We start from the raw sequence: 24,757 nt of genomic DNA on the forward strand, positions 1-24,757 counted from the left end.
TTATGAATTTATTATAACAATACATGCAATAAAATCCGCTAATATTTGAAATGAGAACAGTCGACACGTTTCAAGTAATCATCATTTGCACTGAAAACGTGCTCCAAAGTTCAAAAGTATTTCCCGGACAAGATTTTATCTTTAAACTCGTTGACCAACTTAGTCATGTCTTGTTTTTCCGTGCGAACGAGGCGTAAGGTGGTGACCAGCTGATTCTGAAGGACTTTCTTTGCCTGAAGCAGAGCGTCAGCCGGGCACTTCCGGAACAGGTCATACTTTGGGCCATCAGGCGTCTCGTAGCCGGGGTACATCAGGGTAACCAGCGGATTGGAGTAATAGAAATCAGAATTGGACTTTGTCTGCGTTTATTGTTCACGTTTATTGTGTATTGTGTCTCGACGAACTATGCGACACCTTTAAACGCACTAACACGCTAGTACGAAACAGCCGAAATCAGCCGCCATAAAATCAGAATACTGTGCAAGAACTCGAAATATTGATCAATTCGTATACATCACTTATTGAACCATGCATGAATACATGACACGAGAATAATAAGAATATAGGTATAAAGTAATGCTCGTCGATTTTACCTTTAAATCATCGTCTATACGTAAATAAAAATGTACCTTGAGTAAATGAAATCCCAATTGCACCCACTGCCTTTATCTGCATTTAAATGTATACACACATGCACGTGGAGCGATATGCCGTTGAAAAGCAGATAATGTGCGCTTCATGAGTGTGCAGTGTAGGCCCCCTCTACAGCTTACGGCGTTCCGTATCCGTCATAGTCTTATATTATAATTCGTAACATGTCATAAAACCGGTATCATTATTTGTAATTGTTTTTTGTTAACACACAATGGGAATATCATATACTGAACTCTATAAATATTCTTCGTCGCAACAAAAAAACAACACAACATAACTACATAAGAGGCTTTTACATCAAAAAACATCATACCGCTTTTATGAACTTCGAGATAGAAACTATCAAACTTGATAACTGTTTAATATGTTCGCAAGGTTGGGCTGTATTCAGATCAAGATTCTTTCAACTACCAGGTTAGTCCTCAGCTTCGCGTCCTGCATTCACACCACAATGAATTCCACGACATGGCAGGCAAAGCTTTTGGAAAAGCAATAGGTGAGACAAATACAAGTTGTATATATAGCGAGTTTATGTTACTGCCATATGTGAAAAGACGTTTGTTAAGACATGTGTTTTGTAAAACATGACATTTCTATCGTCGGACCCCACAGTATAATACATTCTGTTACAACAACATTATATCAGGAAGCATAGTATATTTCAGCCATTCGACGATGGTCACGGCGAGAAAGCATTTGATCTACATGTGTAAGTGTAATATGGTTAAACATTCGTTAAGCAACGTTCAAGAGCAATGTGTTTTCATACATGCCGGGAAAAGTTTTCGAGGGATAAAAAGTGTCAAATAGTTCAAAAGGTGAGTATATTCTATGACATTGCCGGAAAAGTGTTCGACAATCTAATATGTGAGTGTAATGTACGACATGGTCAGAAAAGTGTCCGACAATGCAATATATGAGTGTTATGTACGACAAGGCTAGAAAAGCGTTCGACAATTAAATATAATAATGTTATGATAATATTCCATAAACATGGCCAAATTTGTTTCGACATTATAAGAGGTGAGTGTTATTCAAGAAATGACAGGAAACGTTTTTCACATTGCAAAATATGAGTGTAAACATAAAATATCGTAAGTTAATGTTTTTTTTAAATGTTTAGAAGTTGTTATTTATTTGATGGTTATACATGACTATCGCAACGATCATTCTCATGATTTCCGGTGTCCGTTGGAAAGGTCATGTTTATTCCAGGGTGATGCTATGATTGTTAGTTTGTTTATGGAGTAATAGTAGATTTATCAATGTTTATATGCCGCTTAATTTGGAATAAAATGTATAAAAAAAGAACAAAATGAGCAAGAGTTTCGTTTTGCAAGTACATGTGCATAGTAACAAATCTCAGCAACCAATTGAAGGGCCGATACTATGAGACAACTGTACATGAAACAGATTACTACAGGGAGCTAAGTCTAGCCAGTATTTTGTCAAAACATTGCCGATTTTAATGCAATTTTCGTTGTTATGTCCAAGAATAAACATTAACTATAGATTGACATATAACACATGCCTGTTTTTGTATTTGTTGACTTCCAAAATTCTTATGTATTCATTAAGAGGGCCGATACTACGGATTGACATGCTAGAAGTAATTCATTTTCGAATTCTTAACGCATTCTGTTAAACCTACGTGCATGCGTTCTTGCACGTATAACACTCCCATAACAGTATGAAAGGGAAAGACCGCCAATATTATTCATCACCAGAAATGTTGCACGTGTTGAATATTCAGCTTATTTGTTTAACAGATAATTTTTTTAATGCAACATTTTAATATCTGTTTTGTACATTTGTAAAGTGTAAAATGTTGTATGTTTCGATTCTACAAAATGTTTAAATGTTTAAAAACAACCATGTAACTTCTTAAACTACAGATCTGAAAATGAAGATAGTGCATATAAAGTCTACATCTTCATATACTTAATATTGTAGTCATAATAATAAATAAATATAGGATCTGGCACGAGTTGTCATATCATACCATATTTTATTAAACGAGTTCGCTTACTAACGAATTTCCTGGACGAGTTTAATAAAATATGGTATGATATGACAACGAGTGTCAGATATTTTTTATCACATGCTTTTAAATGAGCAAATTAAATAAATATTTACGCAAACATAATGATACATCCCGAATGTTGTTTACATTTCGTGACGTCATTTGACGTTGCAACGTCATTTCAGCAACATAACAAAATGCGATTGGTCACGAAAACTAAGCCAATGGAAACGCTTAAAAATGTTGTGTTACACTTGTGTAATAAAAAAATATGTAATGGTTGTATTACATGGGAAACAGGGTATAGCATGTGATAAAAGATAATAGATCCATTTGAAGGAAAGTTGATGACAAACTTTATTAGCATGATGAATATTTTCTAAGTTGTACGATCGGTTTAATTAATCTGCTACACGTCAGCATCTAACGAGTGTACACTATACAACTGTACAGAATACAAGTTGACGAATCACACTCACAATTCAACATTTTACAGCGCATTTTCAAGTCAACCGGTGTTAGGGTACACATTGTCATTAGTAGCAGCCACAGGTGTTGGGCGCGTGGCAAAGTCACTTAATCACTATCAATATGTCATAAAACAACATTTTTCATAATTTTGACCAAAACAATATCTGATATAATATACATATAGACGTCTACAAGATAGTTATCTCTTGACACAGGAAAATCACCTACATCAACATTTTTAAGCCATTAAATGCCTAAATGGCGGTCGATTTTCGTAAACTATGTACCATTTTGTGAGGATAGGTTGCCTCGTGACGAAAAATGACCACGAATGGCTACTTCCCAACATAAACTACAAGAAAACACTTCTCGAGCTCGTAGAAATGCTAGGTCGGCTCTCGTCTGATGGAACGTTCAGTGCCGATTTTTACAAGAGTAAAACTATCGAAATATCCCAGCTACCGAACGTAATCCACATTAGTACAATAAACAAATACCAGTTTATGTTAAAGTGACTTGGCCACGCGCCCAACACATGTGCAACAGAAGAATCATTGTTTACATTTATAATGGTTACCGGCCCGTAAGGTTCTCAGAATGAGAACCTAGGCTCTCAGACTGAGAACCTAGGCTCTCGCTTGAAGATTGCACATGGCTTCAAGAACCCAAGTTTTCAAATGAGAACCTAGGTTTTCATGAGAACCTAGGTTCTCATTTGAAAACCTAGGTTTTCATGAGAACCTAGGTTCTCAGAATGAGAACCTAGGTTCTCATGAAAAACCTAATTTCTTGGGATTATGCGTCGAACTGCTTGCCATATCCGTGGTTTTCATTTGGGAACCATAGGTTCTCTGAGAACCTAGGTTTTCAGAGAACCTAGGTTCTCATAATGAGAACCAAGGTTCTCTGAGAACCTAGGTTCTCATGAGAACCTAGGTTCTTTGAAAACCTAGGTTCTCTGAGAACCTAGGTTCTCTGAAAACCTAGGTTCTCTGAAAACCTAAGTTCTCTGAGAACCTAAATTTTCACAGAACCTAGGTTTTCAGAATTACGCGTCGGACGGCGTAAACTTGCTCGTTTAGGACACATATTATTCAGGGCGCAGGATCAATTGGGTTCACATATGATTACACACGGGCTGGACAGAATAAAAACACGCCGTTAAGAACTTTATTTTTGCAGATATCTCAAGTTATTGAAATTTGTTTGCAAAGTCTTTAGCGCATAAGTTTTTCTTGCAATGTTGCCGATATCTTACGATTGAATAATACATTATTACACATAATCAATAGAGATAAAACTTGTTTTTTATACCATAATGATTGCTTCCTTCATGTAGGTCACAGACATACTTAAAAAAGAAAACTGTACCGTACAGTCGTTTGAGGCCTGAACAAGGGAACTGAATATTTGAAACTCATTTAATGCTGTAACAATGTATTATGTAACGATTGATCTGAATTTTTAGTCTCAAAATAATATTTACAATTAAAGATGTATTTCATAAACAGTTCATTTTTAGCTCATCTATTTTTTGAAAAAAAATTATGAGCTATTGTCATCACCTTGGCGTCGGCGTTGGCGTTGGCGTTGGCGTTGGCGTTGGCGTTGGCGTCGGCGTCCGGTTAAGTTTTGCGTTTAGGTCCACTTTTCTCAGAAAGTATCAATGCTATTGCATTCAAACTTGGTACACTTACTTACTATCATGAGGGGACTAGGCAGGCAAAGTTAGATAACTCTGGCGTGCATTTTGACAGAATTATGTGCCCTTTTTGTACTTAAAAAATTGCAAATTTTGGTTAAGTTTTGCGTTTAGTTCCACTTTTCTCAGTAAGTATCAATGCTATTGCATTCAAACTTGGTACACTTACTTACTATCATGAGGGGACTGGGCAGGCAAAGTTAGATAACTCTGGCATGCATTTTGACAGAATTATGTGCCCTTTTTATACTTAGAAAATTGACAATTTTGGTTAAGTTTTGTGTTTAGGTCCATTTTATTCCTTAAGCATCAAAGCTATTGCTTTCATACTTGCAACACTTACTAACTATCATAAGGGGACTGTGCAGGCAAAGTAATGTAACTCTGACTGGCATTTTGACAGAATTATGTGCCCTTTTTATACTTAGAAAATTGAAAATTTGATTAAGTTTTGTGTTTAGGTCCACTTTATTCCTACAGTATCAAAGCTATTGCTTTCATACTTGCAAGATTTATGAACTATCATAAGGGGACGGTGCAGGCAAAGTTATGTAACTCTGACTGGCATTTGGACGGAATTATGGGCCCTTTATACTTAGAAAATTGAAAATTTGGTTAAGATTTATGTTTTGGTCACTTTACCCCTAAAGTATCATAGATATTGCTTTCATACTTGGAACACTCACAAACTATCATAAGGGTACAGTAAAAGGACAAGTTGCATAACTCTGGTTGTCATTGTTACGGAATTATGGCCCTTTTTTGACTTAGTAACTTTTAATATATGGTTAAATTTTGTGTTTCGATCCACTCGAAGTATCAAGGCTATTGCTTTCAAACTTCAAATACTTACATGCTATCATGAGGTTACTGTACCTGGCAACTTGAATTTTACTTTGACCTTTGAATGACCTTGACTCTCAAGGTCAAATTATTAAATTTTGCTAAAATTGCCATAACTTCTTTATTTATGATTAGATTTGATTGATACTTTGATGAAACTACTCTTACCTGACATACCACAATAGACTTCACCCAAACCATCCCCCGTGCCCTCCCCCCCCCTCCCCCCCCTCCCCCCCCCCCCCCCCTAATTTTTTTTTTTTTTTTTTTTTTTTTATAAGATCATCTCACAAATGACCACCACACCCTCACACTATACCCCCACCCCACCCCCCCCCACCCCCCCCCCCAAATTTTTTTTTTGATTTTTTTTTTTTTTTTTTTTTTTTTTTTTTTAAGATCATCTCACAAATTATCACCACACCCTCACACTATACCCCCCCCCCCCCCGATTTTTTTTTTTTTTTTTTTTTTTTTTTCGCTTTTTTGGAAGATAATGTAATAAATGTCCACAACCCCACACTATACACCCCTCTTCACTCCACTCCTCCCTCCTTTGTGATTGAAAATGAGAGTCCCTTCACCTTTAAAAAGAAAATAGATGAGCGGTCTGCACCCGCAAGGCGGTGCTCTTGTTTTATTAACGTGTTCAGACCATTGTCGACCGATTACTTTACTAATTTCATTCCTCAAGAACACCCATGCACGGAAACATGAACAAGAGGCGGTCACCGACGGCTAATGCCTGTTGTCACAAATATTCAACAGATAAGTTTCGTAGAATATTACTGAGCATTGTCTGAACATTGTTCAGAAAATACTCTTGGGGAGAAACATTCACGGTTTCACGCCTATTTCTATTCATTTTACACATATGCCGCCAGCGTGTACCAAGCAATGGGAGACAACTGGAGGTTAATTATGGCAAGCGGTTCGACGCATAATCCCAAGAAACTAGGTTTCTCATGAGAACCCAGGTTCTCATGAGAACCAAGGTTTATGAAATCCCAAGAAACCAGGTTTCTCATGAGAACCCCGCTTGAGAACCTAGGTTCTCATGAGAAACTAGGCTTTTCATGAGAACCTAGGTATGGCAAGCGGTTCGACGCATAATCCCAAGAAACTAGGTTTCTCATGAGAACCTAGGTTCTCAAAATGAGAACCTAGGTTCTCAGAATGAGAACCTAGGTTCTCGCTTGAAGATTGCACATGGCGTCAAGAACCCAAGTTTTCAAATGAGAACCTAGGTTTTCATGAGAACCTAGGTTCTTATTTGAAAACCTAGGTTCTCATGAGAACCTAGGTTCTCATTTGAAAACCTAGGTTTTCATGAGAACCTAGGTTCTCAGAATGAGAACCTAGGTTCTCATGTGAAACCTAGTTTCTTGGGATTATGCGTCTAACTGCTTGCCATATCCGTGGTTTTCATTTGGGAACCATAGGTTCTCTGAGAACCTAGGTTCTCTGAGAACCTAGGTTTTCAGAGAACCTAGGTTCTCTTGAGAACCTAGGTTCTCATTATGAGAACCAAGGTTCTCATAGAACCTAGGTTCTCATGAGAACCTAGGTTCTTTGAAAACCTAGGTTCTCTGAGAACCTAGGTTCTCTGAAAACCTAGGTTCTCATAGAACCTAGGTTCTCTGAGAACCTAGGTTCTCATGGAACCTAGGTTTTCAGATCCCTAGGTTTTCAGAATTACGCGTCGAACGGCGTAAACTTGCTCGTTTGGAATACGGGACACATTATTTAGGGCGCAGGATCAATGGGGTTCACATATGATTACACACGGGCTGGACAGAATGAAAACACGCCGTTAAGAACTTTATTTTTGCAGATATCTCAAGTTATTGAAATATGTTTGCAAAGTCTTTAGCGCATAAGTTTTTCTTGCAATGTTGCCGATATCTTACGATTGAATAATACATTATTACACATAATCAATAGAGATAAAACTTTATACCATAATGATTGCTTCCTACATGTAGGTCACAGACATACTTAAAATAGAAAACTGTGCCGTACAGTCGTTTGAGGCCCGAACAAGGGAACTGAATATTTGAAACTCATTCAATGCTGTAACAATGTATTATGTAACGATTGATCTGAATTTTTAGTCTCAAAATAATATTTACAATTAAAGATGTATTTCATAAACAGTTCAATTTTTTATTAACGTGTTCAGACCAATGTCGACCGATTACTTTACTAATTTCATTCCTCAAGAACACCCATGCACGGAAACATGAACAAGAAGCGGTCACCGACGGCTAATGCCTGTTGTCACAAATATTCAACAGATAAGTTTCGTAGAATATTACTGAGCATTGTCTGAACATTGTTCAGAAAATGCTCTTGGGGAGAAACATTCACGGTTTCACGCCTATTTCTATTCATTTTACACATATGCCGCCAGCGTGTACCAAGCAATGGGAGACAACTGGAGGTTAATTATGGCAAGCGGTTCGACGCATAATCCCAAGAAACTAGGTTTCTCATGAGAACCTAGGTTCTCATGAGAACCTAGGTTTATGAAATCCCAAGAAACCAGGTTTCTCACGAGAACCTAGGTTCTCATGAGAACCTAGGTTCTCATGAGAACCAAGGTTTATGAAATCCCAAGAAACCAGGTTTCTCATGAGAACCTAGGTTCTCATTTGAAAACCTTGGTTTACGCTTGAGAACCTAGGTTCTCATGAGAAACTAGGTTTTTCATGAGAACCTAGGTTCTCATAGACACATAGAACTTAGGTTCTCATGAGAACCTAGATTCTCATGAGAACCTAGGTTCTCATTCTGAGAACTTAAGTTCTCGTTTGGTATCCTAGGTTTTCACAAGAACCTAGGTTCTCATTTGAAAACCTAGGTTCTCATGAGAACCAAGGTTCTTATTTGAAAACCTAGGTTCTCATGAGAACCTAGGTTCTCATTCTGAGAACCTAGGTTCTCATTGTGAGAACCTAGGTTCTCATGAGAAACCTAGTTTCTTGGGATTATGCGTCGAACCGCTTGCCATACCTAGGTTCTCATAGACACATAGAGCTTAGGTTCTCATGAGAACCTAGGTTCTCATTCTGAGAACTTAAGTTCTCGTTTGGTATCCTAGGTTTTCACAAGAACCTAGGTTCTCATTTGAAAACCAAGGTTCTCATGAGAACCTAGGTTCTCATTTGAAAACCTAGGTTCTCATGAGAACCTAGGTTCTCATTCTGAGAACCTAGGTTCTCATGAGAAACCTAGTTTCTTGGGATTATGCGTCGAACCGCTTGCCATACGCGATGACTTATCTAAACGTGTTTACATGCTCAAAGTGGAAATCGGCAGTTCCTTAAAGTTACTGTTGCAAATTTGTATACTTAAGCATTCACCATTGTAAAGAAGCGTTAGAGTTGTTACAAAGTTTTGTGCGTTGTGTATGCGATTTAAAAATAAACGTAAATGTATATTTTACATTTTTAACATATATTTTTTTATTAATTGAACAATTTTAATTGGACAAAGCACAAGATGAACATTTGAGATGTCTCCACCTTAAAAATTAACATTGTTGAAAATTGAAACATTATCAAAATTGTTTATTTGAACGGATATTATTTGACATGTATGTATAATCTATACTTGCAACATGGAACATATCAGCTTAATACTCAACACGTGCAACATTTCTGGTGATAAGTAATATTGGCGGTCTTTCCCTTCCATATAACAGTAGCTTTGATGACACAGACTAGACCTATAAAATAAACAACACAATGTCCGATATGTTGCTATCAGGGGCGTAGCTGTAGGCCCGGATATGATACATAAAAACGGGGGGTCCGGAAAAATGTTAAATCCTATAACGCCTGTGGTGAGATTTAAAGCATATCTCGACAAATAATAAGATAAGAAAATATAAGACTTTGGCCTGTTTTTCTTTGATATTTTACTGTTTTATCTCAATGTCAGAGAACTAACTTTTGTTTTTGTCCGGCATCAAGGGACCGAACCGATCGGGATACGGGGGCAAGTGCTCCATTTTAAATTTCCGCGGTCATAAACATCATTCGGAATGTTTCTTAAAAATCCAGCGATAATCGATTACAACTTACTGTAGTGTTGAAAGGGAGACAAGTACGGTATATCTACATGTAGATCTATGTAAACTTGTAACAGCAAGTCACGTGAAAAGAAGAGAGCTATAATCTATGCACAATCTATGCACAAAGAAAGAGTATAGTTGATAATTGGACGATATGTCCTTTGAACACGACCAGAATCCATTGTCTGAGGATTATGTCAATATGAAATGCAGATTTCTAACACCTCACCCCCCTCAGGGTCAACATTTTAATGCTTTTTTCGAAGTTGAAGCATTTTTATTTTTTTCATGTTTCAAAAAAAAATGTAGGCCCGGGCCAGCTGTGCCTTATAGCAGCTACGCCCCTGGCTATGATCAGACTAGATATATAACAAATTAACTAAGCATCAACGTTATAACTCATTCTAAATAAATATAGATCTACTTATATTTAACACTATATCAATATCACTGTTCAAGTATGTAAATATTATTTATGAGAGTTGGTCGGGATCTCTGTTATTGTGTTTTTAACCTTTTTTTTCATAAATGATTTTTTAATCCTTTACAACTATACCCATTCCAGAAAAATAAATCAATTGAGTATTTAAATATCGGTTGGAACGGGTTCACTTTCGAGGGCAGCGTTGCCCTTTCTGACGTGTTACGTCACAACACGACGCTGGAGAAGCTCGATGTCTCGTGCAATCGCATCCATCCACCGGCACTGCTCGAGTTCATGAAGGGGCTGCTAAAAAACAAGACACTGAAAGTGCTCATAGTGAGTGTTTATAACTATATTTATAACATTTAAAAAAAGATCTTTAAATAATTATGTAATCCCTAGTCAAGCTATTAAGAGAGATATTGGGAAGCGATTCCCTGATGATTGTCAATATTTCATCGATTAGCATGGCATAAACGTTCGTAGTCCTCGTAACCGCTTTCTCCATTGATAATTTAAAATATATTTTAGACTCTTTAATAAAATATAGAGAGTTTAAAAGAGAACATTATCGAGATGTTCGGGGAACGTAATTACTATGTCGTATAAAATATGCCAAAACATATATAAAGTAGGCCTAAATTAGACTAGGTTAAACCCTGCTTTTTTATAGTTAATAACCACTTTTAAAATTAATAATGATCCCTATACAATGCTGTCATATTTGTCAGTTGGACCGGAACCCCATCACTCCGTCGTTCGCTACTGTGCTGTTAGAAGGGATACAGAAGAACGCCAGCATGGCACTGGAGCAACTAAGCATGCAGGTAAGCATTCGGTCACTTGGATCCGTTCCCGTCAAGTTGTCAATTCACGTGTTCTAGTCAAAGTTCTCAAAGTGTACATCCCACGGTTCCGTGGTTCATGTATTACACTCTTACAGGTTACGTGTCTTATCGTACACATTGACGCAGACGAACCGTTAATGAAATGTCAAATTTGTATGGACATTTATTGATCACAGTTTGTATAGTGGTTTCTTCAATTTTCATTGTCACTTAATTCATACTGTCTATTTAAGTATAAATCACATGTAACATAACTCACGTTTGTCCAATTTTTTTTTTATAAAACATTATTGCGTTGGTTTTCCAACAATGTATATCTCGACAAAATCAACTTGACACTTGTAAACTATAATATACATTTGAATGTCCTACATGTTCATATCCGGCTTGTCCCGTGCATATTTTTCACGAGATAAATGACACAAAATTTGTAAGTAAGCTGAGTATTCTGCCATAAACGTCTGTTAACATTGGTAAATTTTATCAAGCTATAGACCGTATTTTTTTTGTTCCCAGTGTATCGTGGTGGACAAGGCTTTCCAGGGAGTGCTGGATGCAGTGCGCCAGGAACGTAATTTCCACGTGGTGTATGAAACGTCACTTCCTGTCTCATGCAGAAACAGAAATGACATGCTTACAGAGGTCAGAAATGCAATCACGTGTAAACCTTTATCAAGGTATTTCATTCAAACAACAATGACTCTTACGGAATATATGTCCGCAAGACCAAAATGCGCAATACCAGGGATTTAAATAGTTTTGAAAACCAGGAGTCAAATGACCCTTTGCTTGAAATTTTCAGAGGTCAAATGAAGTTTTCAGGGGTTAAAAAACTGAAATTTAGTTATTTTGTTTCTGGATAATTGTTGAATGCTCTACAAATATTTTTTTTTACTTTTAGCATATCTTGCCTAACTAAAAACAACATTTTGTGTCATAAAAATTACATTTTATGTTAGTTTCATGGTAACTTATGCATCACAATGATGCAAGAAAGAAAATATGGAGGAGTCAAAGGTGAACCAAATGAAAAATGCTTGCATCAAAAATCAGGATTCTGCTTCAATTGAAATCCCTGGCAATACGTTAATAATTTCCCTGATGGTCACAGATCGACATGCATGGTACGTGCAAAATGGAGCCTCTTTCTTGACATTATGATCGTGGTAGATTCGCTTCAGGCTCTTCAGGAAAAACACCACATATCTGATTTATTTTATTGAATGCAATTTTTTCACAGATAATATCAATCAATTTAAATATTCTATGTGTTTTCTATGAGATTTAAAGTGACACAGGTAGTAAAAAAACACGTATAAAATGGCGTGAATATTTTTTTTTCATTGATTTAAAAGCGAATGTAATTCTTACTTCTGGCATATTCAATGTAAACACGTCTTAAAGCACTGCCATTTACTGCTCCAATACCAATGTAAATTGAGAAACTTGATAAGAAAGGTTTCTTTCTTTTCATTTTTTTTTCTGAAAACGATAGTATTGTGCATGATTAATGTACACTGTATTTGCCAAAAGAAATAAATAGATTTAAACTAAGGGAATTTTATCTCGAGCTGCCTTCGGACGCCAAGTACAGTCAACGAAAGGTAGATCGCTTATCATGTGACATAACTCAAATGCGCTTTGGATGCATTTCTTCTGATCGACTTTATATTGTATGTGTGTGGTACACAGAGGGTTTTAATGATGCTGTTGCACTTTTATTTTCCATGATCTCAGAATGTTGAGTGTCATTTAACGTAACATTCCAGTAAATCATTGTGTATCCTCCCGTGGTCAATTGGAAAGTAGTGCCTATGTGTAAAGATACGCATCCGTTTGTCCGTATACGTTTGGCGGATGTATTATGTTAAAAGATCAACGTTTGGGGTGCGTTTATTGAAAGACTTTGCTTTTGTCGAAATCCCACTGCCAAAACCCTTTTTTCTGATGGTGCCTACTTTTGAGTAATTAATTTTTTATAAGTTACATGACATTTTTTTTATTCCAATGTCGAAAAAGATTTATTTACTTTTATTCTGATAGTGGACTTTTCCAAAACACAAGAACATGACTTAATAAATGGCCGTTTTATAATGGGACTCTATGGGATTTCAATTAAGTGTGAACTTGCCTTGACCCTTTTTCTTAATTAATGAATGTCCGAATGTGTGAATATTGAGATGCACAGTAGTTGTATTAGTGAGCCCTTTTCTGGTGTAATGAATACATGGCTGTTTGCAGATCGAGTTACGCAGTACGTACAACATCGAACCTCTGCGTCTGCTATACCTCTTGAAGGAGCGGAATCGCGCACAGGACTTCTTCCACAAGATCAACAAGGACCACAACGAGGGACTCACTCCAGACGAGGTTGCGTTACTCTTCAAGGTCAGTATTTAAACGTTTATTTTTATTGTCATGTTTATTATATACGTATTATTAAATATCGAAAACGTTCAGTAGCTATTAGTTGACATTTTAAACTAGAATTAACTGGGCCTTTACAGGAATCCGGTATGCCAGTGGCTCGTTTCGTCGTCGACAGGATTATGGATTTCATGGACGTGGACAAAGACGGCAAGATAGACCTCGGGTATGTGACATTCTACAATACCAGCGGTTTGGTTGCCTGTGGTCGGAAAGTTAAGTTATTCTCGTTGGTAATAAATGGATCTACTGAGTGTGCAGATATTAGTAAGGCATAATTGGCTTTTAAATTCATGTATGTTAATAAGTTGTATACTTGTGTGATTCAATTCTTATTTAAATATATAAAAACCTTTTTAAGTAGATACTCCATTTCCTTGTATTTCAGCGAGTTTTTGATCGGCGACAAGAAGATCAAGAAACTCTCGCGAGATCTTGCCCGTAAGACGATAGAGGACGAGACACATTACAGTCGATATTCTAGAACCTTCCGACAGGCACACATTCAGCAATTAACGTCCAGATTGAAAGTCAAAATACGGGTTTTATTATCAAATGTACATATAATATAACGTGAGGTTGGGGTTTAGATCGAAGTGTATTAAAGTTTCAGGTACATGGCGCAAGATTGTCGAACATTATGTGATGTTATATGTGTCGACGTAGCTCTCGGCAAATTTGTGTAAAGGGTTCGTGTGAAGGGCTGTAATAATGACGCAGAACAATATATCAAAGATATATAAGGTGTTTATGTTCTGGCGGTCAAGTGGCAAATGCCTACATTAATCACCATTATTTTACAACAATAACAGTAATAGCATTTATGACAACATGGCAATATTGTAATACAATGAATACAATAAATACAGTTAATACAATACATACAATACATACAATAAATACAATAAATACAATAAATACAATAAATACAATAAATACAATAAATACAATCAATACCTTACGTTGCATTTAATTAAAACAGAGATTATTAACAATACAAAGTTTAAAGTTTATAAATTGATTTATCACTAACCTGTAATAATGACGCAGAACAATATATCAAAGATATATAAGGTGTTTATGTTCTGGCGGTCAAGTGGCAAATGCGCGGTTACTTGCGCTTTCCACTTGACCAACGCCGCGAACCAATCATGCGTGTAATAGGTTTAGTGATAAAACTGGTTAGGTTGTTAGCTGAACTGTAGTAACTGTTTGAAAAGAATTCAGGTTACTATTAAAATAGATAGATATTGATTTCGTATGATGAGATATTGTAAAGACATAAGGATTTGTTAATTTACTCTATGACATACTTCCCCTGCCCATAAAATAAGTCTCCTGACTTATACTTAAACGCAACGCATATACCTCAATACTTCAACGCTAAAATATTATTTATTTATTTATTTTAAATAATAATCATACACGAATAATAACATAACGTTGTGTGCATCAATACGGCTACGGAATGCACGGTTAAGAAAATGTGTTTCGCGGTAATATCCTAGATATCACGAACGCTCACGAACATTGGACATTGCGGACTGCATAACAGTTTAACTGCAACATCTATCAGAAGTATACTATTTGACTAATCTAACGACTACAAAGGCATGCATTATTGCTACCAATACAGTCTAAACAATAGTAGTAACAATTACCACCTACTCATGCAGCACCAATATATTTGTTTGATGCGCAAATACTGTGAATATCTCTGTACAATTTAAAACATCATTATACATGAATTTGATGAATACAGCTGTAAAGTAATTGCACAACTTATATATAAAAATAGAGTAATTCGCAGCTGAGAGCGTGTAATAAAACGATTGACTGGCATCCATAAATAACAACAGTCATAAGAACAATAATGGCAAGTGCATAAATCCCAATAATATTTAAAATCACATTAAAAATCACAGTAAAAAGTTATGCCACAAAGTCGCCTGTCGTCATCCAAAGCGGCTTCTTCCGTTTCCGCTGTGGTCTGGCAACCTTCCCTTCTTCGACATCAGTGTCTGATCCGGACGCTTCTAATGTTGATGGCGCCTGTTGTTCTTTATGACACGGTGTTGATGGCTCTAACAACCCATCGGTTACTGTCATAAACGGGAGTAACAGATTCCGGTGCAGCCTCTTAGTCTTCGTGAATCTTGCTCCTTCCCGTTTAACCTCATAAACAGGTGTGTCTGGGTTGGGCTGTGCTACAATCACGTATGGCTGGTGTTCCCAGCGATCGGCCAACTTCTGCTTTCCCCGGAGAGCAACATTACGCACGAGGACAATGTCGCCAGGTTGAAGTCGAGTAGATCTAGCTGATTTGTCATAGTGCTTCTTGTTCAACAGCCCCGAGGACCTAGCATTCTGGCGCGCCCTATCATAAGACTCGCTGAGTCGTTTTCGGAGCTTTGCAACATACTCCGTATGTTGTTTGTCGGCAATGTCCTCTGTAGGAAGCCCTAGAAATGCATCTATAGCCAAACGTGGATGCCTGCCAAACATCAAAAAGTGCGGAGAAAACCCCGTACTTTTGTGATGAGTTGAATTATAGGCATGCACCAATGTTGGAATATATGACTTCCAATCAGCCTTTTGATGCTCTTCCAAGGTACCTAACATGCCTAGTAGAGTCTGGTTGAACCTCTCTGTTTCGCCGTTGCCCATTGGATGATAGGGTGTGGTTCTGCTTTTGTCCATACCTGAAATCTGACACAATTCATTGATTAGAGCAGATGTAAAATTGGCGCCTTGGTCAGAATGCAACCTAGCAGGAAAACCATAGTGAACAATAAACTGATCAAACAACACTTTAGCTGTTGTTTTAGCCGTCTGATTGCGTGTCGGATACGCCTGTGCATACCGGCTAAAATGATCAGTAATGACCAGCACGTTTTCAAAACCGCCTTTTGAACGCTCTAACGACAAATAATCAATGCACACGATCTCTAACGGTGCTGTCGACTCAATAGGCTGAAGTTCAGCGCGCTCTGGGTGGCGTTTTCTACGAGTGCAGCGACCACATTGTTTCACCTTTTCGGCAACAAACGCATCTAAACCAGGCCAGTAAAATCGCTCCTTCAACAGGCTAGTGGTACGATCCCTACCCTGGTGTCCGAGGTCATCATGGATACATCTAAACATATCGTCCCTGAGATGTTCGGGCACAACAATCTGTGTTCGGTCAACATCATTGACCTTCGCCCTGCGATATAGAACACCGTTTTGTACAACCAATTTGTCCCACTCTCTAGCATAATGTTTGCAACTATCCTTCGAAGAAGGTCTATTGCCACTGAGAATGTGACAGACAAGTTCTTTCAGCTGTGGATCATCCGATTGAGCCTTGATCCAGTCCTTGTTAGAAAGACTATATGATTGAAGAAGATCTTCCGGTATATCTTCAGTTCGATCATTCAAAGGTGGCTCATTTCCTGGCGAAACCAAGGTTTGGTAAATCGGAATGTTGACCTCGGCAGATGTACATATGGCGTCCATGACCGATGGTAAAATGCGACTTAGTCCATCCGCATCGTTGTTGTTCTTCCCCTTCCGATAACGAATGCTGAAGTCGTAAGCTGCCAGAGCCGCGATCCATCGTTGTCCCGTTGCATCGAGCTTCGCTGATGTCGTCACATAGGTGAGAGGGTTATTATCCGTAACAACCTTGAATTTCCCGCCGTACAAGTAGTCGTGGAATTTTTCACACACGGCCCACTTGACAGCGAGGAACTCGAGCTTGTGAGCCGGATAATTCCGCTCGGCCTTGGTAAGGCTTCTGCTGGCGTAAGCCACTACTCGGTCCTTTCCGTCTTGCTTCTGATACAGCACAGCTCCGAGTCCTGTACCACTGGCGTCAGTGTTCAACATAAATGGCAAGGTGTAGTCAGCATACGCAAGGATTGGTGGATTTGACAGTTTCTGTTTCAAAGCATCAAACGCGTTTTGTTGGCTGGCTTCCCATCTGAACTTGGGTTTGGGAGTTTTCTTTACTGTCTTCTTAGTTGAAGTTCCCAGCAACAAATCGTTCAGTGGTCTGGCAACATTTGAAAATCCTTTGATAAACCGCCGGTAGTAGCCAGCAAAGCCTAGAAATTTTCTGACATCTTTTAAACTTTTAGGGACAGGCCAGTTTTGGACGGCTTCAACCTTTTGTGGATCAGCCTGGATTCCTTCTGCTGACACCACATGACCCAGATAAGTTGTTTTGGTCTTGAAAAATTCACACTTTTTAGGGTTAACTTTAAGATTGTATTGTTCAAGACGAGAAAACACGGAATCAAGTCGATCTAGATGGGAGTCTATATCCGAAGAAAAAACAACGATATCGTCTAGGTAGATTAAGCAATCTTTCAGGTTCAGATCACCCATGCAACGTTCCATTAATCTCTGAAACGTTGCCGGGGCATTACAGAGTCCAAAAGGCATTCTGGTACATTGAAAGAAACCAACTCCTGGAACTTGGAACGCTGTTTTCTCCTTATCATCGTCTTCCAATTCAATTTGCCAATATCCAGATTTTAAATCAATCTTTGAAAAATATTTCGAGCCAGCAAGCATGTGTAGAGTATCCTCAACTTTTGGAATAGCATATGCATCTTTCTTAGTTCTAGAGTTTAATTTTCTAAAGTCTATGCAGCATCTTAGGGATCCGTCCTTCTTTCTCACAACAACAATATTCGAAGACCAGGGGCTTTTCGATTCTTTGATGGCGCCGATTTCGATCATTTCCTGAAGATGTTCCTTTACTTCGTTGAACAGATGAGGTGGTACCCGTCGGTATGGTTCCTTGAATGGAGTTTCATCTGTCAACTCAATTTTATGTTTAACTTCGGCTGTATGTCCTATGTCAATTTTCGACTTTGGAAAAATTGTTTCCCATTTCTTGAATAGGTTCAACACTTTACTTTTCTGCTCCTCTGTTAACTCCGAATCCTCAATATCAACCCCGAAGTCACGATGTGGTTCGTTGTTTTGAATGTTGTAAACGTTCACCTCTTCATTTTCAGCGTCACTTTTCTCGCAAAGCGGAAAGGACCGTAATACATTCACCTCTTCAAGGTTACAAAGAACACTTTTACTTTCGATCCTGATTGTCTTGGCCGATAAATTACAAACTCTCACAGGTACTCTTGCTGTTTTCCCTGGATTCTTTAGGCTCACTACTCTCGGACAAACGCTGAAAGATGTAGGCAGGTCACCGGTTTCTGTAACAGCTGCTTCAATCAAATCTGACTTCCTTACAAAACCAGTGATGGTCTTAGTCTCCAATGGATGAAGAATGACGGTCTTCGTAGCCTTTACCTGACCTACTATTGGTGATAGCATGGCATCAAACGCTATTTTCCATGACTTAGGAAACTCCTCACTCTGCATTTCAAATTCTTGCCTGTACTCTCGCAACAGATTTGTTCCAACAATGGCTGGCACTTTAGAATTAAATTCAGTGTCCTTTACTATTAAAACTAGCATTTGAGACTGCCGCGATGAACACGGTAATTTTACAGCTACTTCTATATAGCCTGTGTATATAATTGCCGTTCCATTGGCTCCCGTCAACTGGATTTTAAAATCGGTCAATGGTAGAAGTTCTGGTTTTGGATCCATTGTATTGTAGTAGCTTTCAGACAAAGTAGTGACCATTGATCCCGTATCAATTAAAGCTTTCGTCTCTTTGCCTTCAATGATTACTACTCCTTCGTTTGAAGCGCCTATCAGCCTTTCTCTAAGGTAACTTGCTACTCTCGTAGGGCTTTTTACTTCTGCTTCGCTTCCATCGTGCCCTGCCGTGAAAGCGCTTTCCCGTTTAAATGACTCTGTTTGTTTTCTGCTGTTGATTCATTTTCTGGGTTATTATATCGATTCTGTTCTCTATTTGGATATGCACTTCTTCTATAGCCTCCTCTATAATAACGCCCTCTATTGGTGTGTCTATTCTGTCTCCTATCCTGGTCACTCGACTTTGTCGCTTCGTATGATTCATATTCTCTCTTCCCTTCCAGATTACGCTTCTTCATATTACTCATTTCAGCTTCAATGGTTTTAAGCCTTTCTAGCATCTCATCCAGAACTTTCAATCTATCATCCGTTGATTGCTGATTAACAAGTGTGTTTCCTGTTGCATTTACTGGATTATTTTCTTCCTCTTCTAGTCTCGTTTTTCTTTTTAACTTTTCAAAACTATCATTCGATTCGTATGAAACTCTCGTTGCTGATTTCAGTTGTTCAGAGTTCAATCCTCTCCAAAATCTTTCCTTTAACTTATTATCTCTCTTACGTTCCTCTATTTCCCCTTTGTTAACTGCCTGTTGAAAAAGAGCTTCTAGTCTTATTCCCCATGCAGAACATGATTCTGTTTCATTTTGTTTTGCCGAGTAAAAATCTTGTACTATTCTTTCACCAGACTTTACTTCTCCAAAATTCTCAGTCATTTTAGCGATAAGCTCCTCTGCTGACTCAGATGGTTTGATTGTTAATAGTATCCTACGAGTATCACCTTTCAATGAGTTCCTTATAGCTTGTGACACTGCGTAATCCGAATACAGTCCCGTCCTCATCATACAAACAGCTTCAGAGTTCCACTCTTCAAAGTTCTTGCCATCAAAGCTCGGCAATGTTGGAATTCTTGTACTCAACTTAATTTGATCATTTGTTGTCACTTCCCTTATCATATAATTATCATTCTTCTGTTGTACTTTATCTTTAAGAACGCGTTCTTTCTGTTTCAACACCTCTAATCTTCTATTCATATCATCATCTTTCATTCTTCTTACAGCTATTTCTCTATCCAGTAGTTCATTTCTACTCCGCTGCTGAAGCAATGCCCTTTCCTGTAACTCAAGCTGTTCTATGTTTCGTAGTAACTCTTTCTCAGCCTGACGTTTTCGTTCAAATTCATTTTCTAAAACAAGCCTCTGTTCAAGCATCATTCTGTGGCTCCTTTCCTCATCTTCTCGACTTTTCATCAACTGACAATTCTTTATTTCATACTTCTCAGATTGGCTTCTTATTTCTGCATATTCATTTTGTACTCTCCTTATATCCTCTTTTAATTCATATTTATGTGCACTCCCTGTCTCATTTCTACTCAATCTTGTGTCGACTACTCTGTTGCTAAGACGTTCTTCTATTCCTGAATTTCTATCCGCCACAATTGAAGAAGTGTCCCTAATTCTTGTGTGAATGTGGTCTGCACTTGAGACATAAGTTTTATCTTCACGTTTACGGTCTTCGTACTTCAATTCACGCAATGTTACATCAAGTTTTCTCATGTGCTCATCCAAGTAACGTAGAGAATCTGGCGTGTTACCATTTAATTGTGTTTCAAAACAATCTGTTGACTTTTCATTCATTAATATATGTTCAACGCCATTGATTGACTCTTCTTGTAAATAATCATCGATCGTGTTCATATTTGAAACTATGCTGTCCTGTTCATCTGATAATTCACTCCGTAATTCTCTCTCAATCCTCTCTTTTATTCTCCTTTCCTTTAATTCTTGCTCCTCTTTCAAAATTTCTTCCCGTATACGCTCTCTCCTGATGCAGCGTAACTCTCTTTTACTTATTGCCTGTGCCATTCTCAATACAAAATATGTATAAAAAGCAAATATTTGTAATATTTATAATGGTAAAACTAATATAATTAAATGATTATAATATACAAGCAAATAAATAATCACACAATGAACAAACACTTTCAATATAACACTTTATTTTAATTCTGTGCTCAATTAAATACACAATATTTATATAGGATAATATGTAAGGGGCATAACCACAATTAATCAATTGAGTCAAGGGAAACAACTGCCGCAAGACGTTCAAATGCACAATCACTCCATGCGACCTACTCCTATAATACCCATTGATGTTCTTTTAACCAGTCCCGATATTAAACAACTATAATTATCTCGCCTACTCAACCTCTTTAGAAAGACAAATTTGTGACAAAACTAAACGACTTTCACTTTCCCGAGGACTAATCCTCCTTACTACTAGAATTTAACTAATTACCGCTATACTTCTAATTCTAAACTACACCGACTATGCTATAACAACTACCCATCAATAAATGCATGTGTGCAGCGCGCTCGATAATCCGCTCTATACTCGGAACGAACGACGATTGGTATCGCACGTTTACATTTTGTTAAAATGTCGCACGCACCGATTGTTTACTTTTGAAATACTGCTCAGTATTTCAATTTACTTGCGAACGCTTTCCGATTAAAATCGCGCGTAACCTTGCAAGGATTTCTTGAGCATAGTTGTGTTCAATATTCAGTGATCAATAGACATAAAAACACGGACCAATAAGAACTAGAAGTTTGACAGGGGTTAATAATTAGTTTATGAGTGGTTATTATCGTGCAACACGACTTTATTAGTTGTGATTATACTAGATTTAAATATAATAAAAATATATAACACTTAAAATGACTAATACACTTATCTCTCTCTATATATCTATATATCCAGCTATTTAAATTTCACAGTTTGAACAGAGTTTTTCAATTTATATAAGTAATTACATTCAATACCTGATAAAAAATGTATATTTCATTTATAGAGCTAGTGAGAATTTTGTTTGCTAATATACTAAATTTTTTTTTTTATTAAATCCAATACAATTTAATCAAAAATAGAGTTATTTTAAATCTGAGTGCAAATGAAATAAACAAAATTCTTACCAGTTCATCCAATTATCCGTCCACATATCTTAACACATGATAAAACAAAACAATAAAACAATGTTAAAACTCACGACCGGAAACAGTTAGTGTTCACACTTCCAGCTAAGTTGGAAGCACATCAAAGTCACTGTCACATCCAACGGCGATCAACGATGCTGCGAAGGATCCTTTTGATGAAAAAGTTTAATACACTCGCGAGTGGAAAGTTCAGTTTGGGCCCTGGTTAACGATGTGTACACGTGACAATGTTTATCAACAACACGGTTTCCCGTGCATGTGTGGATATAATATCCAATCAGACGCGTCTGTCTGTGATGACGTAGTTATACGATGAAGCTAGGGTATCCCGAGGATTCCGTCCAGCTGGCATATGTGTGAACTGGTTTGTTTACAAAGCTGTGTAAATGGCGACAAGATGTCGTCGCCTGTGTGTAACAGCGGCCTTCACTCCCGAACGTTGGGCGCCATTGTCGACGTAGCTCTCGGCAAATTTGTGTAAAGGGTTCGTGTGAAGGGCTGTAATAATGACGCAGAACAATATATCAAAGATATATAAGGTGTTTATGTTCTGGCGGTCAAGTGGCAAATGCCTACATTAATCACCATTATTTTACAACAATAACAGTAATAGCATTTATGACAACATGGCAATATTGTAATACAATGAATACAATAAATACAGTTAATACAATACATACAATACATACAATAAATACAATAAATACAATAAATACAATAAATACAATAAATACAATCAATACCTTACGTTGCATTTAATTAAAACAGAGATTATTAACAATACAAAGTTTAAAGTTTATAAATTGATTTATCACTAACCTGTAATAATGACGCAGAACAATATATCAAAGATATATAAGGTGTTTATGTTCTGGCGGTCAAGTGGCAAATGCGCGGTTACTTGCGCTTTCCACTTGACCAACGCCGCGAACCAATCATGCGTGTAATAGGTTTAGTGATAAAACTGGTTAGGTTGTTAGCTGAACTGTAGTAACTGTTTGAAAAGAATTCAGGTTACTATTAAAATAGATAGATATTGATTTCGTATGATGAGATATTGTAAAGACATAAGGATTTGTTAATTTACTCTATGACATATGCGGATATGCTTGATGTGATTTCAGGTAACACACTTTGTGCCCCAAGAATTGAATTGGGACTAAATACCATTATAAGCTATGTATATCATGCGATAGGCTAATGCAGCCAATATAAATCTTGCTAATGGCAAAATAGAACCATTCTAAATAAACTAGTTCAAATCTATGAGTAACGGACAAAGTATTATTTATTAGGTTTACATTGTATTGTTCTTATTGAGATTGCTCTTTGCGCCCATCAATCCTTAAAGGGGCCTATTCAAAGAGTTTGTCGTGAATTGAAGTTTGTCATTAAATGCTTTATATTGATAAATGTAAACATTGGATCCAAAAAGCTCCAGTAAAAAAAAAACAGAATAAAATTAAAGAAAGAACAAAGGAACCCTCAACTGGGCACGAACCACTGACCCCTGGAGTAAAAGTCTAACACTTAGACCACTCGGCCATCCGTGCTCTTACAATAAATGATGTATTTTATTCTTTACATAAGCAATCCTCGTAGTATCACAAAATATAACGACAACAACAGAACTCTCCAAATTATTCAATCGTTTCGCCTGGAACGCTTTATAATGTTTAGGTTTTTAAATCGTCAAAAGATGCATATAATGGATATTTTAGAGAATGGTAAATGTTCAGCATTACTGTTTCCTCACAAATATCATAACTTCAACGAAAATGTGCGAATCTGAAACATTTTTTTTTTAAATGTGTCAATTTACCAAAACGTGAAAAGGCCCCTTAAAACACAGCTTTTTATACGACTTTCCTGCAAGACAAGTTTTTAGAACCTATGTCTTTACATTTGCAGGATGAACTATTTTGTTTTATGGAGTATGCTCTTGGTCAAATATACGTTAACTAAGTATTTTTTATATATTATAACGTATATTTGTATTCGTATTTTAATGACCGTTATTATAATAAAAAGCACCTGCTTTATTCACAAAACTACATGTCATGGTCCATAGCTTGTGAAATTACATTAGGCAAAATTCTTGAGTTGAATTCATTTCATGTGCCATTAATTAAAGGTTTCAGTCATATCTGGATTATGACTAATTACAGTGTGTTGATATGATGTTATTTCAGGTGGAAGAGTCATAAAACTACCTGTCTCCAATAACGTCCTTGACCCCATCACCTGCCAGCAGTCGAAGGTCATCGTTCAATCCATAAATTTCACCGTCCTGTCTGGGCCAATAGCCTCCAACAATATGGCATAGATTAACTTGCCGAATGATTAACTCTGTGTGTGTTAAAATTTTCGAGATTCGTATCTGTCTTTGTTAAATGGTGAAACAATGTTTGCTAAAATCAGCGAATTTGAGTGGTAGGACTCAGTTCTTAATTTCAAAGGATGTCAATTATTAAATAGAATTTGAAAGCAATAGTCGGTTGTTATGCCACTGCACTTGAACAAATACTCTATATAAAAATGTATTGAAAGATATGACATGAAGGAACTTAAAC

The 24,757-nt window shown here is 37.2% G+C and overlaps 2 protein-coding genes across 13 annotated transcripts in view; one reads left to right on the forward strand and one right to left on the reverse strand.

Moving 5' to 3' along the window:
• The window catches only part of LOC127877442 (uncharacterized), a 48,138-nt gene extending 44,528 nt beyond the window's left edge, over positions 1 to 3,610 (reverse strand). For 3 of the 6 annotated variants that reach the window (XM_052423328.1, XM_052423330.1, XM_052423326.1), the window contains exon 1: positions 630 to 665. Coding sequence is in view for 2 of the 6 variants with exons in the window: in XM_052423324.1 (XP_052279284.1) it covers positions 630 to 675 (46 nt within the window). In the remaining 4 variants the exon portion in view is untranslated. Of the gene's footprint in view, positions 1 to 629; positions 731 to 3,156 lie in introns of those variants that run through there. The other 3 variants (XM_052423331.1, XM_052423324.1, XM_052423323.1) reach the window with 3 other exon arrangements.
• On the forward strand, positions 1 to 24,675 carry LOC127877451 (uncharacterized). Of its 7 annotated transcripts, XM_052423357.1 has the most exons (9): positions 1 to 315; positions 1,069 to 1,150; positions 10,337 to 10,531; positions 10,927 to 11,022; positions 11,560 to 11,685; positions 13,285 to 13,431; positions 13,551 to 13,636; positions 13,859 to 14,027; positions 24,377 to 24,675. In XM_052423357.1, the coding sequence occupies exons 3-9, from the start codon at positions 10,490 to 10,492 to the stop codon at positions 24,389 to 24,391; spliced, it is 681 nt and encodes a 226-aa protein (XP_052279317.1). In that variant the 5' UTR covers positions 1 to 315; positions 1,069 to 1,150; positions 10,337 to 10,489; the 3' UTR covers positions 24,392 to 24,675. The 7 variants fall into 7 exon arrangements, 6 of the variants coding, with proteins under 6 accessions (XP_052279317.1, XP_052279316.1, XP_052279315.1 ...); XR_008048439.1 differs by lacking the exons at positions 1 to 315; positions 1,069 to 1,150; positions 10,337 to 10,531; positions 24,377 to 24,675 and adding exons at positions 1,328 to 1,472; positions 23,280 to 24,370 and having other exon boundaries at positions 13,859 to 14,120; XM_052423356.1 differs by lacking the exons at positions 1 to 315; positions 1,069 to 1,150; positions 10,337 to 10,531 and adding an exon at positions 1,328 to 1,472 and having other exon boundaries at positions 13,859 to 14,083.
• The last annotated feature ends 82 nt before the right edge of the window (positions 24,676 to 24,757 follow it).

Source organism: Dreissena polymorpha, chromosome 4, assembly GCF_020536995.1.
Source record: "Dreissena polymorpha isolate Duluth1 chromosome 4, UMN_Dpol_1.0, whole genome shotgun sequence".
NCBI classification, from domain to species: domain Eukaryota; kingdom Metazoa; phylum Mollusca; class Bivalvia; order Myida; family Dreissenidae; genus Dreissena; species Dreissena polymorpha.

Excerpts from the sequence above, each read along its gene's own strand:
- LOC127877451 (XM_052423356.1), top strand. The coding sequence starts at position 1,410 with ATGTGTTTTCATACATGCCGGGAAAAGTTTTCGAGGGATAAAAAGTGT. Across the intron at positions 11,686-13,284 it reads GAAATGACATGCTTACAGAG|ATCGAGTTACGCAGTACGTA; the intron begins GTCAGAAATGCA and ends GGCTGTTTGCAG. Across the intron at positions 13,637-13,858 it reads GACGGCAAGATAGACCTCGG|CGAGTTTTTGATCGGCGACA; the intron begins GTATGTGACATT and ends CTTGTATTTCAG.